This window comes from Colletotrichum graminicola (assembly GCF_000149035.1).
Source record: "Colletotrichum graminicola M1.001 genomic scaffold supercont1.64, whole genome shotgun sequence".
NCBI lineage: Eukaryota > Fungi > Ascomycota > Sordariomycetes > Glomerellales > Glomerellaceae > Colletotrichum > Colletotrichum graminicola.
Window position 1 is genome coordinate 87,734 of NW_007361068.1, and position 19,843 is coordinate 107,576.

Consider the following 19,843-nt stretch of genomic DNA (forward strand, 5'->3'; position numbering starts at 1 on the left):
GGCAAGTATCTCTGAGATATCGCCGATCAGACCGAATGGGATTACAAGACGAGGACAGCGAACCAGGCCGAGTGAGCGAGGGGACATGATCTGTTCTATATAGATGGGTTTGGATCATGTATAACCCCCCATCCCTGGTTCCCGACGGTACTACTACTCTACTACCTTGCCTGCGGCCCCCGTTCTCCCTGCCAGGTTTAGTTAAACTAGCATAGCAACCTTCATCTGACGTCTCCCGGTTCCTGTGAGGCGCAAATCAGTAGTGTACCACGACGCATGCGACTTACTCGGGGACAATGATAGACAAGATTGAGTAACGGGACCCCCATTTCGCAATACTAGAACGCCCCGCAGAGATAAGCAGAGGACCGGGGCGACAGCTGTGGTTGAGGCGACCACATGGTGGGCGCGCGGGGGGTGGTAGGACAATCCCTGACGGGGCAAACGTCAGAGCCGAACAAGGCCAACGATAACGAAAACGAAGGGTTTGCTTCGTCGCGGGTATCGACGCGTCCCATCCAACAACGACTTTCCCGCGTTGCGTCGCCAAAGGGTCGGTCCACTGGCGATGCAAAGATGGATACCCGATTCCACAGGCTGCACGAGGGGGCCCCCTCTCCCCTCCTCTTCTCCCGTCCGTTGACGCGATTGTGCGGAGCGGTGCCCGAGAGAATCACCTCAAGCTTTGGGGTAATAGCAAGACGAAAGGCGAATGACTGCCGACGATAGCCACTGATCCGAAAAGAGGAGTCGGCAGGATACCGGAGACCAGGGGGTCGATAAAAATCCCCGGCGGACGTCGATTGGGCGGCTCACGCATCAAGCGTTGGCTGAGTGAGACTCTTTCGGCCATGTCCTCCCAGCTTACCATCGGGGGGGTTTACTTTCTGCTTTGCCAAGCTGTCTTGTTCTCTGCCGTTCCGTAGACAGCCGTGACAATAACAAGGCAGTCGGGTAGCAATAGCAGCGACAGCGCCATCTCGCTTCCGACGTCTTGGCAATGGGTCAAGCAACATCCGACTTCGGCTCTGTTGATTGGCGAGAGCCTCGACTCTCGAATACCGGCCGATAGACGTCAAGATGGTGGTTGGTTGAGCAGGCAGCCCCCTGGGAGGCGAAAACATGAGGCTCCCCCCCCCCCCCCCTCCCCAGCGGCCATGCCGAGATGGTGCGTGCAGGCGCCTGTCTCTCCGTGTCTCCCTCTCTCTCTCTATCATTCCTAGAGACTGTGGCAACGACTTGGCAAGGGTATGGGCTGAGGGTGTGATTTGCGGTGGCATCGCAGGAGAAGCTGCATAGAAAGCGGGTAGAACCCCGACCAGCCGGCCCAGCGCGGTCTGGCGGCGTCGTCCCAAGCTTCGATGCGTGAGAAACGTAGCGACCGCCCGCCTCGCTGGCTGCAGGGGTTCCTGGAGAGCGCGGGAGCAGTGGATGTTCCAAGCACAGAGAGACACAGAGAGAGAGAGAGAGAGAGAGAGAACGGCCACACAGGGCATCGGAAGACGGTGGGGTCGGAGCGAGAGTTTCAGGCACTAACTAACGGGCCCTGTCCTGTCATCTGGGGAGATGGCCATCACCGCGCGAGCCCTCTTTTTTCCCTCCCTTTGTACGAGTTTTATTACGTACTTTTAGCTGCGGTAAATGGGGCGATGCGCCCCAAGATAGGATCCAGGCCGAGAGGGGCGCGCTCGGCCGGTCAAATCAGCGGGTTGGATGCAGAGATAAGTGACAGAGCGGAATGCCGTACTATACATCCGTATACGAAATATAGACACCGAGTCCCGAGAGCTAAGATAAAAACACGGGGGAGCGGTGCGCGTGTGCGTGTTCTGCGTGGAGATGCCCTGATGAGGACTCGCGGGAATTACGTAGGTGTTTTTCTTTTCTTTCCTGTTTCCCCAGCGGCTAAGAAGCAATAGAGGGCAGCGTCTCTTGAAGACATTTGACTGAAAGGGAACTCGAGTCTGCTTATATCTCCATCTTGCTCCAAAGGGGCGCGTTTGACAAGCTACCTTGGGTTATGAGACTATCCAGATTGTACAGATATCCTGCCGGCTCTTGGTATTCGATATTACTTGATTTCGAAACGGGGTGAGCCAGGCGGAAAGACAAAAAAGCCCCTTGGTTCCAAGGTCTCGGTGCGCCGCCAACCAGATTGGGCGGTTGACCGGGAACGCGTCCCGGTCCTCCCTCCAGGCGTGAACCGGCTCCGGTCCCGGCCGCCGATTGGGAACACCGCGCAGCAGCTCGATCGCGCGCGCGCGCGTCCCCGGGTTGGTTGGGTTTGACGAATCCGTCGTAGTCACAGAATCTCCCCCCCCCCCCCCACGGATGTCTCGTGGATGCGGCCGAAAGGCAAACAAAATCGAATGTGGTAAAATGAAAAAGAGCGGGAGGTGCCGGGGTCTCCAGACACAGATCCCGCCCCGGTTCTACTAATGCAGAATAAAGACTTCAGAGTTTCGTCTACTACCGATTATCTAGCGTTGCTCCGCCTCCACCGTATGTACGTACGGATATGCATTCACGACCTGTATCTCCTGAGCAGTCATGCCTCGTCTCTCGAGTTCTCCGTCTCTGCGCTTAATAGTTGCTTTCCAGCGTCACGTTGAAGGGGCGGCCTTCCCATATTCTCTCTCTCGTTCGCGCTCAGACTCACACACACTCTCCCCCCCTTTCCCATCTTCTAATCGAAGGGGATTGCCTGATTGCAGGGTATCATGGTAAGAAAAACAGCAACCTAGACCTCTGCCGCCGTGACCATGACCGTGACGACGTCCCTGCTCTTCCCCTTGGAGTCCACGGTCTCGACCACGGTCTCCGCTCCCTCCGCCTCTAGTTCCGGTGAGTCCGCCTGTCGCCGGCCGGCGCGCCGCCATCGCCCCTTCAACCAACGCCGTCAGCTCTTGTTCCCGTTCACCATCGTCTTGGGCGCGCCGCCCGCCACCGCGCGGGGCGTGCGGTCGCCGCTGCCCCGCGTGCCGCTTGTCGGGATGTAGAAGTCGTAGCGGCTGGGGAAGAGGATGATGTTGGCGAGACGCAGGAGCTCCGTCTCGGCCTCCGTCTTGGTCCTGTTCCTGACGCCCTCGTTGTCTTCGTTGTCGACGTCCATGGCGTCCGCGTGCTTGGGCGGCGCGCCGGCCGGCTCGACGTCGTACGGGGCCAGGCCCATGGCGCGCAGCCCGTCGACCCCGCCGTACTCCTCGACCTCTCGGGCGCCGGGACGGTCCTGGTGCGACGCCTCGCTGCCCAGCCCGCCGAGGGTGTCAAAGTCCGGCCCCGGCTGGCCGGTCTGGAAGGCTTTCCTCTGGCGGGCGAGGAACAGCGCGTTCGTCTGCGTCAGGGGACACACGGGCGTGTAGGTCAGGAGAGACAGCTCGTTCGACTCGTTCTGTAACGCCTGGGGGACGCCGAGCCTCGTGCCGCCCGTGATGATGGAGTAGGCCTGGTCGCAGTGCCAGATGACGTAGTCGCCGGCCCGGAGGCTGGGCAGGGAGACCAGGCTCCTGCGCAGGTGCAGGTGCGGATGCCAGCGTTCGGTGAGGCGCTGGGCGTGGCCCGGGACGGCGCCGTGGATGATGGTGTTGGGCTCCGGGTCGAGCGCCCAGTTGGACGCATCCAAGTAAGCGGCCCACTGGTCCGCCTTGCCGCCGTCCGGTTGCTCCGGCGGGCCGCGCTTGGGCGAGAAGAAGGGCCGCAGGAGGAAGTAGGCGGCCACGAGCTTGGGCGACGGCAGCACGCGCACCATGCCCTGCTCGACCTTTGTGAGGGCCAGGATGCCCTGGAACATGCGGAACACGCTGCAGGCGCCCTCGCCGTTGTACAGGTCGGTCGTGGCGCCGACTCGGCCGGCCGGGTCCCACGGGTCGTAGGACTCCCAGTCGCCGCGGAACACGGCCTCGTAGGTGCCGCCGCGGCCGTAGCCGTCGGGCTCCCATCGCTCCAGGCTGCCGCTGTCGATCTGGGCGATGACGGTCGACGACGCGGTGGCGCTGAGCGAGTCGGCGGCCGAGTTGCCGCTCCGCTGGCCCACGGCGCCGAGCTTGTCGTTGTGGATGCGCAGGCGGTCGGCGTAGCTCACGGGGGCGCGGGTGATGTGCAGGTCGTCGGTCGACTCCCAGAAGGACATGGCGAACTTTTGTGCGCGCAGCATGTTGGGGTGGGCGCGCGCGCGCACCTGGACGGGCGTCCAGAAGAGGTCGATGCAGGTCGGGTCGTGCAGGGCGGGCGGCTTGAACTCGCGGTTCTTGTCGAGGTACTCGTGCGTCTCTTGGACCCAGCCCCGGGCGTCGTTGGGCGAGACGACGCCGCGGATGACGGCGACGCCGTAGCGGCGCAGCCTGTGCGCGAAGGCCTCGACGCGGACGGGGTCGTTGATGTCGGTGAAGTTGATGGACGGGATCAGCTCGGAGCCGCGGTCCTGGATGTCGGCGATCTCGGTCCGGAGGGCGTCGAGCAGGCGACGCCACGACGCCTCGACGGCGGCCTCGTGGCCGGCGATGAGCCGCTTCTTGACGCCGGCGAAGCGCGAGGGTAGCGGGATGGGCTCGGCCCCGTAAAACGAGACGACGGGGGGCTCCATGCTCTTGGGGAAGACCTTGCGGCTTGCAGCGGCGGCCACGGCAGCAGGAGTCGAAGTCGACGATCGGGTCGTGGCAGCTGTGGTGGCCGCGGTCGAGAGAGGAGGAGTGAGGAGGGCTGAAGTAGGGGAGACGGAGGTGGCCCGGGACACGGCGGTAGACGACGGCGGGGTCGTCTTAAGAACTCTGGATGAAGTTCTGCGTCCTCCTCCTCCTCCTCCTCCTCCTCCTCCTCCAACACCACCACCGCTTATGCTACCGCCGCTGCCACTGCTGCTGCTGGACCCTGTACGTGCACCTGACCCGAGCCCCCTGCGACTCTTCCTCCCCAAGCCCGACGTGGGGGATTTGACAGACGGCGCCGTGGCAGCCGGTGTCGAGGTGCTCGAACTCGCCCTGCTACTGGCTGGCCCGGTCAGGATCACTGTGTTCCCGGAATCTCCAACTGTCCCAACCCCAACTCCAACTGGCCCTCCCCCTCCTCCTCCGCCTCCACCACCAACATCCCCGTCTCCTCCTCCTTTTCCGCCCTCCCCATTTGCGGGGAGCGCCTCAGTGGGGCCCGAGGCCAAGCGGGCCAAGATCATCCGAGCTGTCGGCGTCTCGAGATCAAGGAGGGGGTAGGGTGGATTACGCGTGCACAGTAGCGTGAGAGCGAGTGTGTGTATGTGTGAGTAGTGTCAGTGTCAGTGTCAGTGTAAGTGTAAGTGTACGTATTGCATGAGACACCGTCACACTGTTACAAGCGCATGCGAGTCTGCTGCAGCCGGGTGGACGAGCTATGTAGGTATCGATGCAAGCCACTTCCGAAAAATGCTGCAAGTCGTCCGTCTGTTAAATTTCCGCCGCCGCCAAGGTCAATGCTGCGTATCGATACGCACGTCGAGGTCCTCGTGACGATCAAGATGGGTTTTCTTTTTGAACAACGGAGGCGGGCTGTCCGTTGCTTCAGGGCTAACGAATCCCAATTATCGATACCTGATTGATGTGTCTTGATGGCCTGGTCCAGTCTTTGGGGGGAATTGCTGGTCAAGTGGTGCTCGGTCGACTTGCGTCTTCGTCATGTGTCGGGTGGACTGTCGAATTCGGGCTGGCGGAGGTTTGCACCTTTTTTCTTATTTGCTTACTGGTTGATCCAATCGTGACCCCAGACCCGAGGGAGGGAGGGGGGACTCGAGAAAAGACGCAATTCGCGAGCCTAGTCTCTGGTGATGCTCTTTTTTATATATCTCCCGGGATGTCTCGTGATGGCGTCGACACAACCACCAAGCCCGATAAGGCTACCGACGTGATGGTATTCCCAAAGTGGTCGGAAACGCCAGTCCTGCCAGCATGAAGAACCAGAACCACGTACGATGGCGCAGGAACAGGGGCGGGCCTAGCCCGGGTCCTCGTCGGGGGTCTTCTTTTGACGGCGGAAAATGTCCGAATCGAGTGAGAAATGGCACCTCGTGACCCTTCCCAAAGGGGGTAGAGGAATGGTGACGGACGAAGAGTGCCGAGACGAGCTGGTGACTTCTTTCTGTAGAGCGTTGCACTCGTCTTGTCCTGTAGTTGTTACCAAGAAGGGAAAGTTGTCCGTCAAGGAGTGTATGTGTATGTATATATATATATATATATGTGTGTGTGTGTGTGTGTATGTATGCGTGTGTATGCGCGGCGGCGTATGTGCTGAGCTCTGCAAATTCCCTGAGAACCCTTTCCAAATCAAAACAACTCGGCCCGCTGTGCATGCTCTGGGGGCATCACGAAGCCTTTATCATGGAAGCATGACCCGCAGCAAGACGCAAACTGTGCCCGGGGTGGCCACAGAAAGACACACACCCACACGCCCATACATAGATAGATACATACATATTCTGCACACGAGACATAGCCAGCAGACTGGGCCGGCCGGCCGCGCGCGCATGGGCCTGGGTGTTTGGCACGAGACGATATGGTTTAGATTGCTTCTCGCTGCATCGTGACACCCCCCCCCCTCGTGGATGAAAACAGGATAGCACGGGAGGGGGCGCCGCGGATGACACGGGCAGGTTGAGTGGTTCTGGCCCCTCGTCACCACCTTTGTCTGCGTCTGCGCTGCCCGCCGGGCCGCCCATCCGCGCCGCGGCTAATATGCGGATTATCGTCCTGCGCGCGGACTGGTTAGAGACTGGGGTTAGTTCCTAAGAGTATTCGGCCAGAGAGACCGGTTACTCCGGACCTCCACCCCTTCGTCCTCTGTCCAATCAAGACGATGCCATCCCATTCCCAACAAACATCGTACCATACTATAGTACTACCTATGAACGGAGGATCGAACGCCTCTCGTGGATGCAGAGGACAGGCGGGCCCCCATGCCATGTCTCCGTGGGCGCTGTGGCCATGGGTGGGGGAACCTGGGCGAGACGTGGGGAAAACCAGCCGGCGGCTTTCGCATGTTCTCGCAGGAGGCATTTCTCCCCTCCTCCACTGGCTAATTATCGGGAGGCTCTCCGAGTCCGTGGCTGCACTAGGTACATAATATGTAAACTGTGTGACCGGGTGCTCATACTAACGTAGACCCTGTCCTTCGGCGGGCTTTGCGCCGCAGTACCTAGAGGGATGAGACGCCCTCGCTTAGGCCCGGATCACGCCTTTGAGAAAGAAGGTTGTGTGCAAGATGCCAAAGTCCGTAACAGGTTCATCAGTGCGTGTGTGTGTGTGTCTGTGTGTGAGAGAGAGAGAGAGAGTGTGTGTGTATGTGTGTGTGATGCAGGGTTACTTCCCAGCGTCTTTGATCAATCAACACGTCCTTGATCTTGTCGACATGGCTGGACGGGCTTCGCTTCGACGGGGATATCTAAACAAGACCACCCCCCGAAAAAACCCAATCCGCCTTATCGAAGCACGAATGCCCGTAACGTAACAGCGGTCGCCGAATCGAGTACGCATGATGGTTGGCAGTGCGAAGCAACCGCTCAGCGGATGACTGCGACATCTTGATGACAACGAACTGCCACCCGTTTGAGGTGGTAGAGTGTGAAGCAGCACAATGTGACCACGGCGGAAGGCGAGTTGCTGCAAGTTGCTGAACCCCCCCCCCCCCCCCCCCCAATGGTTCGCTCGCCCCTTCATTTGACACAGAGACGGGGGCGACGAACGGCCTCAAGTGAGCGGCTACAAGCTGCTGCCGTTCAACATAAGCGAAATCGACATCTGCTTTTCTTGCCTCCCGGCTTCGATGCCGGCGTTTCGCCCGCGCTCATGCACACAAAACTGGTCGTGGCTATCTATCTATAGCTAGCTAGCTGGCTGGCTTCTATACGAATACCTGCATAGGGTACATATGTAGAGCAAACCCGGGCCTTCGTTCCTATCCATCCATCCCGCGAAAAGACTCCGGCGGCCAGGCTCGGCGTACTACTGCAGCATGTAATACCAAAGAGCTCAAGAGAGGAGGGATGGGATGGCAGCAGCCCTCCCCCCGTCCGCCAATGCGGGGGCGCTTCTTCCACCCGACTTTACGGGCAGCATCTCCCGTCTGCCGTCTCGCGCGGGTCGGGCTGCGTTAGACCCGGGCTTACTTCTTCTCTCTGTCTCACTCTGACACATGTACAGCGGCGCCAAGTCACTCTGGTGATTCCAAACACTGCCCACCGATCCAAATATCCAAATTACAAAGGTGAATCTGCAAGGCGGTCCCTCTCAAGGTCCCAAATATCCAAATGAACAGCCTTCTTACCCATGCGTCGGATGACAAGATCGTCGTCGTCGTCCCCTCACACCCAAACACTGCCCGCGACTTATTTGTTCGCCCAAACGAAAGAGAGCTAACGGCAAAGAAGAAAGAAAGAAAAAAAAAACCACGCGTCCTGAAACCCGACGATTCTCTGCTTCGGCCGAAGGATCCGGCTGTAGTCGCCGACTCATGTGGACACCCCTCTCAACACCCTTACCCCCTCCCCCCTCTTAACCTTCAACCCTTTACAGCCAGCCTCGCGCGAAACTCCCAGCTTTCTGAGTAATTGGCCAAAGAATCACGAGTGGGTTACATTCAGCTGGTAGAGTCCTCGGGACCTGTGCCCTGTCACCTACTGGGTATTGGGGGAAAAGGCCGCAAGGTGGAAGCCTTCAGCGTAAGAACAGTTGAAAAGTTTCGTCTACTACTAATTCGGGCCCACCACGCCGGAAAGGAAAAGAAGAACGAACAGCAACATTGGCTTCCTTCTGATTTCCTCCGTCTCCAGAATATTCCTCCTGCGGCACATTTCTCTTCCTCCCCCTCCTTCCCCCCTTCTCGCTATGAGTTCCGCTTCAGCCGCCGGGAAAGATTGGCTATGGACCTTTGTCTACTATCAACTGCTGCCGGCCTAATAGACGAAACATGAGTCGTTACAGTAACCATTCCGTCGTCGTCGTCGTCGTCGCCGCCGCCGCCGACCAAGACCACGCAGACGCCGGCATAAAGCGGAGGGCAACGGGTCGTGCCGAGGGGACCACGCACGCACGGCCGATCCCAAGCCCACACACCTGGTCATCGTCGTCTACGCAATAGAACCACAGCCGGTGGGAATCCTCATTTTGTTTGTATAGAGTTTGTGCCAGCAGAATAGCGTCACACCGGAAACCACCTTTGGTCCGCCAGGTTTGCCATTAAGCTTTCACTTGAAACGTTTCTGGGCAGGTCGTCTACTCGGCCCACTGCCCAGGGCTCCGCTCAGCATATCTCTCTTTCGGAAACTAATTTGTCACTTCGGCGTCCATGTCTGTCCGTCTGCCCATCCTGCCTCTGCCCCAGTTGGGCATCATCCCTTCGGCAGCAAAGAAACAGTTGCAATAAATAGCATCTCCCCCGGTTGCAAGTACTCGGACCGGAGCTTTCTCCCAAGATCCCCCCCTCATATAGGCACAGCCCGCTCCTCGTCTTTAGGTATGCCATCTTCATTTCGGCCTCGACAGAGCTGCCATGCTTTCAAATCACGGGGCCCGAACCAGTGGGACATCACCAGCCTCGTTCCATGCTCCCTTGAGTGTGCTCCTATGAGCTCTGTCACACATGATATTCATGGTATAACAATTAAACTTTGTGAAGATTGCCGAATTGTCAATTGATTGTCGCAGTCGAGCCCGACGATGCCGCCGGCTCTTTGCTCTCCTCCCTGCGTTGCCGCATTTGGTGTAATGTAGCTGTGACGCCGTCTGCATGTCCTGACTCCGTTTACCACACCTTGATGGGACTCAGAGGTCTTAATAAAGGACCAGGTCCTCTACCATCAGACAACCGGAATGTCCTGTTGACTCTAACGGGTTGTTTCTAGACAACACGCCGGCCGACGTTCACTTAACCATTTCCTACTGCAGTAGCTGCGTCCCCTCGCTTCGACCTCGTCGTCTCCTTTTCGCTTTCTATTTTGTCCTCTACGGCATCATGAGCCGCAGCAGCAGCAGAAGCAGCCGTGCCATGGGTCGCCCCGTCTCGGGCGAGCTTTCTGGCAGCATCTACCTGATCGCGTCCGATGGCCAGACGCTCAAGCTACCCATGCCCAGCAATTCCCCATATGACCCTCTGGGCTGGGGCTTGCCCAGGCGCGTCCTCGCCATGGGCGTTCTCATACTATATTCAATCGTGTCCATCATGGAGACGCAAGCTGCCAGCCTGATGTATCCCTCTCTTGCTGCAGAATTCGACGGCAAGGTCATGCCCGCCCCGGAACCACTCACGGGTCGGTGAACGGCGGCTAACATTTCCCCAAGCAGACCGGCAACTTCCCGATGAACATACTTGTTTCAACGCCGAGCACACTCTCTCTCGGTATCGGAGCTTTCCTGTGGATTCCCCTGTCGGTGGCTGTCGGGAGACGGCCCGTATTCTTGCTTGCGTCGTGCTGCCTGACTTTGGCCACTGTTCTGGCGGCGAATGCCTCGGGGTTCTACCAGCTTCTCGGAGCTTTGAGTTTGCAGGGGTTCTCGGCAGGACTGGGCCTTAGCGCGGTATGTGACGGGGGCTTTTTTATTCTTATTTCTAATTTCTTTTCGATATTTTGCAAACCTTGTGTCTTCTGAGAGATTAGGACTGACACGCATCGCAGTCGCTGCTGGCAGTCATCGATCTCACCTTCATCGATGAGCGCCCCCACGCACTCGGCATCTTATGGAGCCTTAGCGGTTCCGGCGGCCTCTTGTCTCTGACAAGCGTACCGGCCCTTAGCGCGTCCGGATGGAGGGGCTTCTACTCTGCCTGGATCTTCCCCTGCTTGGCCGTCCTCGTATGCGTCTTTGTCTTCCTCCCTGAGACGTACTTCGTCCGACCGGTCGTTGCCTTTGACGGTCGTATTCTCGTGCAAGGTGGGTCGGAGAAGATTCAGATATACGACGGCTGGGAACAGACAGTTGGTGAGGGGCCAGACAACGCGGCGCGGCAGGAACCCGCCCCCGAGACGCTGTGGCAAAGCATTGTTCGAAAATGGGGAGTCCAAAAGCGCGGCGCGGGCTTCAAGGAAATGGGAACCTGCTACGTTCAGACGATGTTGTGCGCATGCAACCCCCTCGTCTTTTGGGTCGCCGTTCTCAACGCCCTCAATGTTGGGGCCGTGCTTCTCATCGGTGAGACCTATGCCGTTGTCATGGCGCAGCCGCCCTATAGCCTTCCCCAGCGTGTCATCTCCATGGTCAGCCCCGTCTCGGCCGTCGGCTCGCTGCTTGCCTGGCCAGTGTCGGCCATCCTGACGTCGCGGGTGGCTCGCCGCCTGACGCTCCGCAACGGCGGAGTCCGGGATGCAGAGCACTACCTCATCGCCTTTCTCCCTCCCGTCCTCGCCGGCGTGACAAGCGTCGTCTTGTACGGGTTGGCCGTTCACTACGAATGGAACTTCATCTGTATCTTTGTGTCCTACGCCATCAACGCCTTCAGTGCGGCGGCCTTCGGCATTGCTTCGACCCTCTGGGTCACAGAGGCATTCCCTCGCTGGGCCGCACCCGCCATGGTCATCGTCGGAGGAGCGGGATATCTGCTGAGCTTCGCGACGTCCTCCACTATCACGCCATGGCTTGATTCACAGGGATACCTGGGTGCCAGCCTCGAATATGGCGCCATTCTGCTGATCGTGGGAGCTGTTGCCCTACCGCTTGCTTTCTGTGGAAAGAGCCTGCGGCAGTACATCCACGGCAGATGGGGGGCGTCGGAGGCTGGAGCGTTGCGACCACAATAAACACGGCGAACAACTACTCAAGTGCCCGCGTTGAAGTGTGAGGCAAGCATAGCAGGCTGTGCCGTAACGGTGCTGCAACCCAGATATCCTATCATCTTGATCCGTAGCCGACCGATGAGCAAGGTCGGACCATGAATATTAATCAGACTCTCATGAATCTTGCTGTAAGCAATGCTCGTACACAACAGGGTTATACGTGCATTTTGGCGTAGGGTTGACTTCAAACCATTCCGAGGTCCTTGTCTGGCACTGTATGATGGTCGAGCGTGGAGAGCAAGCCAATTGGTGTCCACTCCCCGCCGAGGACGTTCCTTACCATGTTCAGATAAGCATCTGATCGGATGCGCGATGTTACCACAAGTGGATGGGCATTCCTAGTGAAAGTGCCAGATGCGGACGGTCCTTGGGTTTCCCGGGCTTCTCTTCCCGTGTAATTTGGTGTCTGTGGCTCCCAATGGGGTTGCTGTGGCGCAGAGGGAGCGGTGTTGAGTTTGGCCGTTGGCAGCCCGACCCCGGCGTTGGCACAGCTGGCTTCGTCGGCTTGATGACTTTGCGACGTTGACGAATGGTTAGCGTCGAAGTCTTGAGATGCCTGATGCTGAAGAACATCTGCGCGTTCGCGGGCAACCTTTTCCATCTCGAGGTCGTGAGCGAAGATGTCTCCGGAGCATTCGGGTCCGAAGAGAGACTTGATGGTAACGTTACCTCCGAGCCACTCGGGAATATTCACCGTGCAAGGCCAGACATCCTTTGGCCGGAACGCTCGAACCAAGTCGCACAGCTCTCGGTACGACGAATGCCGGGAGTACGGAAATGTGATGACTCGTGGCAGTTCAGCCGAATCATCAGAGAAACCGACCACTTGTTCGTTGGCACTTTGCTTTCTCTGGGCGATGGTCCGAAAGGCATCCAAGATGGCGGTCTCGTTCTTCTCCCCAAAGGACGTCATGTCAAGGTCCAACCTCATGTTTCGACCACTAATGGCACCGGCCTCCATCAATTGCAGAAGCCTCATCTTCGCATCCGTGGGTATCTCCGGCGTCTCGTCCATCAGTTTCACCATTGTCTTTATGTCTTGTGCCGACAGGGGATCGAGCTCTGCATCGCGCTCCAAGTCGTCCCCACCGCCTCCTACGCCGGCCTCGGCAACATCTGCGCCATTTTGAAGGTGCGCCACGACTGGCAGTATGGATACGACCCTAGCATTCTGAACGACACTGCAGAAGGCGCCCCTTTCGCAGCTGTGAAGGCGAACGTGCTCATCCCGGGTGAGACAGCCCGGGTGGGGTGTGTTTCCGCATACATAGCCGGCCAGGGCAGGGGCTTCGGGGCATAGATGAACCGACGAACCAAAGCGATCGTTGGACGTCTTGCCGGTCAGGGAAGAAAACATGCGCATCTTGTAGTCGTCTACATGAATGCGTGACTTCAAGGCCTTGGACAAGGCGATCCAGACCTGTTCATATCCGTAGGTCCATGCCTGGATGTGGAAGATGGTGTCAGTGGGATACGAGGCCACCTTCCGGAGCAGCTCTGCGATGCCCTCGGCTTTAGTTTGGAACGGGACATCCCTGATGAAGGAGGTGTCGAGGTAGATCTTGTCGAGGGTCTTGAGACCGGAGGTGTACTCGATGACGGCAGGGTTTCTGGCGATTGAGTTGACGAACCAGGGCTCGCTCCGGATGTCGCCGGTATAGAGTATGGCGCGATTCGAGTCCTCTATGAGGAACATGACAGCCCCAGGGCAGTGGTTCGCGTCGAATAGGGTTACTTGGATGTGGATTCCGGGCGCAAGCTCCAGAGTGGTGGTTGTTTCTAGAGGCAGCGGCTTGAGCAGGTTCTTGAGGTGCTTGTAGGTCTGCACACGCGCCTCGAGGATGCCTTTGGCGTAGTTCAAGCGACAAGGGTAACGTTCCAGGCGGAGGAGCATCTCCCGCGTGGCTGCAGAGCAGTAGACAAAGGGGGAGCGCAGGGTCTCCAGCCCAGCGAGGTGGTCGCTGTGGATGTGGCTCAGGAAGCATGCCAGTGGTGGAAGACGGCCAGCATGACTCCGGAAGAAGTCGACTGTGACGAGTTAGCAGTGTGATAGAAGAATACACAAGGCCATCACGCGGATGGTGAGTGCATCCCCAGGATGTTCCATCCTGGGCCCATCCACTCACTTCGTATGTCAGGAAACTCTGCGACAAGTCCGTTGAATGTCGACATTGCGGTTCTTATTCATGATTGGGGTACAAGGTGCCTGGGGGAGGACCAGGCGTGGTTGTTGGACAATGAAGTCGAGGATGTTGAAGGTGAGAATGTCAATTCACTGAAAGGGGAATGAATGAACACCCATGCGCGGAAGGTCCTTCCGTTTCCCCAAAGAACCAAGCCCGCAATCTGCCACCAGCTGGAATCAGCTGACAGCTGCTGACATCGTGCCGGCGGGACATGGGTTAAGCCGCCGGATTACATAAGTCGGAGAATAGTGGGTCTGTATTACCGGCTCCGGGCTTCGAGTCCGGCCGAGCTCCGTGCACCAAACCTGAGATGTCTGCTCTCATCGCCTGATTGTCGACCATTTTGTAATTGCCGTGTGGAAGATTGAGATTCGACCCAATACGATGCTTCTTGTCTCAGCGCTACTGCCAAAACCCTGTGGCTGACCAACTGTCTGTCCATAAATCACCTGATCCTGGACAGCGAACCCTGAGATGGTATGCGCGCGCCGCTAAGACTCTCAACTCCGAATTGTGGGGCTCAACTCCGAAGCGCCTCCGTCATGTAATCCAGACAAAGGCAATGAATATCTTCGGAGGTATTGGACTTGAGACCAAACCAGACTAATACTCTTTATTTATATACTTTTGAGACTGACTGGAAATCAACTTTCAAGAAAAAATAAAAGGGGGGGGAAAACACCAGTGACTTGACGAAAGTAGGAAAGCGATATGAGCACCAACCACACACCAGCAGCCTTGCACTCGCCATCGGTCGAGCCCGGTGAGTCATACAGCATTTTTGATATTCGACAGAAACGGCTCATCATCTTCATTGTATCAACCGCAGCTACCTGTGCGTTTCAACCTACCCATCATCTCGTGCCTTGAGCATTATGCTAACCAGCCGAGCCAGTCTCGGGCTTCGCATCCAACATCTACTTCCCGGCTCTGCCCACCATCGCCGGCGACCTCGACGTCTCCGTCGAACTGGTCAATCTCACCGTTACCTCGTACCTCATCTTCCAGGGGCTGGCGCCGAGCTTCTGGGGGCCCGTCTCGGACGTCAAGGGCCGCCGGGTGGCCTACGGCTGCACCTTCGCCGTGTTCCTGGGGGCATGCATCGGCCTCGCGGAAACCAGAAATTACGCCACGCTCGTCGCCCTGAGGTGCCTCCAGAGTACCGGGAGCGCCAGCACGATCGCCATCGGCTCCGGCGTCATCAGCGACATCACCACGCGCGAGGAGAGGGGCGGGTACATGGGCGTCTTCCAGGCCGGTCTGCTCGTCCCCGTCGCCGTGGGTCCGGTCATCGGGGGGGCACTGGCCGGTTCTTTGGGATGGCGGAGCATTTTCTGGTTCCTTGCCATCTACTGCGGCGTGTTCCTCGCGTTTCTAGTCCTCTTGCTACCGGAGACCCTCAGGTCCGTCGTTGGCAACGGGTCAATTGTTCCCCCAAACCGGATCACCAAATACCCCTTATGCCTTTATCAGCGGAGCACCAAGCTCAATTGGGCCGCACGAAACTCATCCTCGGATCCATCATCGACCAAGAAAGTTGATGTGACCGGACCAATCCGCATTCTATTCAGCAAAGGCGCAGCTCCGATCATCATCTTTCTCGCGGTCTACTACGCTGTATGGCAGATGAGCATCACCGCCATGTCAAGCCTGTTCAAGTCGCAGTATGGACTCTCCGACACGCACATCGGCCTGACATTCATCGCAAACGGCGCCGGCTCCATCGTCGGCACCCTTGTCACAGGAAGGATACTGGACCTCGACTACCGCAGGGCAAAAGCGAAACACGAGGCCTGCGACGAGGCCGAGAATGCTGTGCTCGCCTCCACCACCCTCCGCGACTTCCCCATCGAAAAGGCCCGCCTACGTCTTGTTCCAATCTTCTCCCTTCTCCAATGCGTATCCATCGCCGTCTTCGGGTGGACAATCAACTTCTCACGCCGTGTGCACATCGCCGTGCCAGTCATATCAACCTTCGTCACAGGATGGACCGCGGTATCGACTCAGTCTCTCGTCATGACCTACCTCATCGACGTGTTCCCAGACCGGAGCGCAGCCGCGAGCGCAAGTCTCAACCTCGCAAGATGCCTTCTTGCGGCCGGCGGCACGAGCTTCGTGATGCCCATGGTCAACGGCATCGGCGTCGGCTGGGCGTTTACTGTCTGTGTTGCTATGCAGCTGGCGGCTCTTGTGGGCGCGGGAGTTCAGTGGAAGTTTGCAGCAAAATGGAGACGCGAGGCGTGAATCAATGAAACAAAGCTAGTCTCATAAAACGGCCAGGGGTTTTGCATACAGATATGGGACTGGCCATTTTGGCAATGGCATAAAGGATAGACAAAAGCTTGACTTGTTATCCCGCAATCGAGAGCCAAGCTAAACGAAGGGTTCGAGGTGTTTTGGTCAACTAGATGTCCACGATGCGTAGGCAGATCAAGTGTTTATGGCAGGGGGCGTTCTTGTCTGGGAGTGATCTACTGCTTGGCTGGGTTAAGCGACGATTCTCTTTGACCATCATCACGTATTATACTATGCGCGGTGGATCACGCTCGACGCGAATGACAAAACCATAGGGGTTTCCTTGAAATAGCTTTTAGCGTCACAGTTGTCGGGTACGACATCTGAATGGTTCACAGTCCTTCAAAGACTTTGCAAGCTTACCGGAATATATACGTCCTATCTCAAGTGTCTGGTCAACGAGTACCCAGGAGGTCTTTGACATTGAACCATTCTTGTGTCCAACCATACAGTTCTTGGCCAGCAAGGCTTCTCGTCCTATTTACTCAATTAAAGTTCCGACTCGAGTAGATTTGTCAAGTGGAGGAGCAACGATATCGCGATGAATGTGATGGTATTGGTGATGTGTAAGTTGGAGGAAAAAGGCCACTGGCTGGCAAGGTGAAGAAGCTGGTGAATCTGGTGGCAACAGCAATCACGTGAGTGGACTACACCACCAACATCTCAAGAGGTATTAGCTGTTGCTTTGCCATACAAAGAGGGGCCTTGTGGCCTTGTGCAATCAAGGTAACTGGGAAGGAGCAACCAACTGTGAGGGTAGGCGCGGCCTACCTTTTTAGGCAGCAGTTAACAGGTCATGACGGTCGAGGCGTATATCAGCCTAGCCCTTGCCATAAAAACCTCAGAAAAACCAGACTCCCCTCCATACTCGCCGATTTTTCGACGTTGACTTACCTCACTTTCACAAAAGGTCAGCAGCCGATTCCACGACTGCGCCGAACCGACGAGATGAAGGCAAAGAAAGCTCAAGGCAAGCTCGCGTTAGACTTGACGTGCCACTACTATGCGACCCCTGAGGAGACTGAAAAGTGCCGCGACTCGCTCAAAATGTACCTGGAGCTCGAGATATATCAAAAGAGTCTGTCCGCATGGGAGCTTCTCGTCGCCGAGGTCCGCACAGATGCATCAGACATGCCAGAGACAGCTATACGGATCGTCGTGTTCCAAGTGAGCCGCTTCTCCGATCCGCACCTGTGTGGAAAATAGCCACTGACGCCGTTGAGGTCACGTTCATACACAAGAGTATGACGCTGGATAACCTAGGGCTTGCGAGGCGTACATTTTGGGATACTGTCGATATCATCCGGGAGGCGATGAGATCACTGGCCACGGCAAGCGTCAAAGAGCGCGGTACCCTCGAGGAGTGTAACATCTTTTGTTTTTGCTGCACTCCCTCAGCAATGGGTCGTAACCAGGATTTGGGGATCGACGGGGTGAGGTATAATTGCCGCCCGCGCGGACAAGGCGGCCTGGATAGCATGGCGCAGAAGGCTGCTGTAAAGCGCATCGACTCCTATATGGAGGTACGTATTTGAGTGCTTGGTTTCGTGTGTGAGAGTGGGTTGCTAAAACCCCAATTCTCAGTCAATAGATTCCACACCCGAAACGAACGTATCCCCAATGTCCAGCCGCCGAGCCCTACAAGAGGCGTGTTGGAGAGTCAAGAGTGCCGAGGGCAACACAAGCCCTCTCTGGAACGCGCTTTATTCCACGTCTGTGCTTGAATGCACATCGCTTCAGCTCGATATCGACTTGGCAATCTACACGATGAAGAATGTTGCACGCTGGTACAACGAGCTACTGCATCTATTTGAGATGTCTATTCGGTCTGGAGAGATGAAATCCCAGGTCATCAAGGCAGCAGGTCTGGGCAAGTCTATGTCTCGGGCATTGGACAGGGAGAAGGCTGACGTGAACGGCGTGTTCGTAACGTCCGACGAGTTAAAGAGAAGTCGTGTCAGTGAGCAAGACTGGGGTGTTGAAAAGGCGACTATCGCCGAGATGGAGAACGCATACAAGGCGGTGCGCGGTGGCTTGGACTACCAACAGCAGGGCACTGAAGGCAGTCGGCGTCAAGGTCCGCAGTGGGTAGATTCTGCGATCAAACTCCAAAAGCGGTCGTTGGTGATTGAAAGCGCACATACAGAACTGCGCGAGAGCGTCGATCAATGTAAGAACAGCGGATCCCTTCCCCACCAAACTTGTTTGCTTCGCTGATATTGGTTCACGTCGCAGTCGCGGCCCAGTTTGAACAACTACGGTTATTGACCCAGGACTTCATACTCATGGCGAATATTCAGAGCAAATGGGCAGATTTAGAGGCTCTGGCGAAGAAACCGGGAGTGGACATATCCGAGGTCAACAAAGTCACAGGGGTTATCAACTTGGTGAAGCTGTCGAACGGATGCGACCACCATTGTGCGGCGGGGCAACCAACTGGAGAAGGACCTCGACAACTTTTTCGAGTATTACCAGCTGTGGCAGGCACAGCTTCCGGGGTCCGGCGCAAGAACCCCGACACCTGGCTATACGCCGCTGCCGGTCCAGAAATAGTCCGTTTGAAGGTCGGGAGGGTGATGGATGATGGGCGAGTGGCGTAGACTTAGAATGTATGTTAGATTGAACAAGTTTTTCCCCCCGAGACGTGGGGTGAACAGGCGGCACTCGTTCCAACCTTGGGACCGCGATGTGATGGGCCATGGACTTCAAAACAACGTCTAAAAACGGGGGCCGCTGATGTAATTGGGATGGGTGGGTTGCGGGGTTTAACGGTCGGTCGAGAATAGAAGCGGAGGCCCGGGCTCAATCCAGCAGACCCTTTTTGCATCAAGCGTAGCGCGCTGAAGCTGCCAGGCCTTGTTGCTTCGACCCAGCGTTTCTCCATGTGAAAGGCAGCGGCAAAACGCGCGGCGATGGTCCTGGTCTTGGTCATGAAGCACGCTTGTGCTGCACGGTTCAGGCGAATGGAAGCCGCTGAGGAAAGATGCAAGTCTGGCACGACATCTGATCCGCGGTGCTGGTCGGGACGGCAGAAGAGCGCTAGGGGTCGCGTAGCTTTGGTGGTTTTGGTCCAGAGTTGGCGCGTCCTTGGTCCCGGTCCATCCTCGTGTGCTCGGTTGAACTTGGTTGGACATGGTTACGGCCACCATCGGTCAGGGTTGCTGGCGGGCTTGTCGCGAGATTGCATGCAATGCAATTTGCCGATCCGACGCTTGGAGAGATGGGATCTAGAAACGCAGCGGAAGACGACGGGAGACGAGGCAGAAAAACAAAGCAGAACAGCCGCGCCTTTCAAAAGGGACGGAAGATGTGTAACCAGTAGGGGCCGGAGGGAAAGTGGGATATGCGCGTATAGAGCGGTCCGTCCGGCGACCGTGGCTGCGGAAGAGCCCGGTGCGATTAAGACGGGAACAGGTCGGCAAGGCCAAGAAAGGCAAAGTCCCGAATGGAAAAAAGAGAAGGAAATCAAAATGGAAAAGCGAAGATTGCGGAGAAAAAGACAGGTGGGAGAAGTAGAAAAGGCGGACGAGGGACGAAGGGGGAGAAGGGGGGGAGGTGCAGGAAGAGGAGAAAGACG

At 57.2% G+C, this 19,843-nt stretch overlaps 5 protein-coding genes across 5 annotated transcripts; 3 read left to right on the forward strand and 2 right to left on the reverse strand.

Annotated features, from left to right (window-relative positions):
- Positions 1–2,899: 2,899 nt before the first annotated feature.
- On the reverse strand, positions 2,900–5,167 carry GLRG_10645 (uncharacterized protein; the record flags this gene model as incomplete). The annotated part of the gene is made up of 1 exon (XM_008101330.1): positions 2,900–5,167. The coding sequence occupies one exon, from the start codon at positions 5,165–5,167 to the stop codon at positions 2,900–2,902; it is 2,268 nt and encodes a 755-aa protein (XP_008099521.1).
- Positions 5,168–9,969: 4,802 nt separating this feature from the next.
- On the forward strand, positions 9,970–11,749 carry GLRG_10646 (major facilitator superfamily transporter; the record flags this gene model as incomplete). Its single annotated transcript, XM_008101331.1, has 3 exons — positions 9,970–10,236; positions 10,299–10,532; positions 10,631–11,749. 3 exons carry the CDS (start codon positions 9,970–9,972, stop codon positions 11,747–11,749), a joined length of 1,620 nt encoding a protein of 539 aa, XP_008099522.1.
- Positions 11,750–11,969: 220 nt separating this feature from the next.
- GLRG_10647 (artemis protein) lies at positions 11,970–13,957 on the reverse strand (the record flags this gene model as incomplete). Its single annotated transcript, XM_008101332.1, has 2 exons — positions 11,970–13,813; positions 13,912–13,957. 2 exons carry the CDS (start codon positions 13,955–13,957, stop codon positions 11,970–11,972), a joined length of 1,890 nt encoding a protein of 629 aa, XP_008099523.1.
- A 725-nt stretch (positions 13,958–14,682) lies between these two features.
- Positions 14,683–16,215, forward strand: GLRG_10648 (major facilitator superfamily transporter; the record flags this gene model as incomplete). The annotated part of the gene is made up of 2 exons (XM_008101333.1): positions 14,683–14,806; positions 14,867–16,215. 2 exons carry the CDS (start codon positions 14,683–14,685, stop codon positions 16,213–16,215), a joined length of 1,473 nt encoding a protein of 490 aa, XP_008099524.1.
- Positions 16,216–17,214: 999 nt separating this feature from the next.
- Positions 17,215–19,154, forward strand: GLRG_10649 (uncharacterized protein; the record flags this gene model as incomplete). The annotated part of the gene is made up of 7 exons (XM_008101334.1): positions 17,215–17,433; positions 17,490–17,616; positions 17,731–17,789; positions 17,851–18,343; positions 18,502–18,684; positions 18,751–18,818; positions 19,053–19,154. The coding sequence occupies 7 exons, from the start codon at positions 17,215–17,217 to the stop codon at positions 19,152–19,154; spliced, it is 1,251 nt and encodes a 416-aa protein (XP_008099525.1).
- Positions 19,155–19,843: the final 689 nt, after the last annotated feature.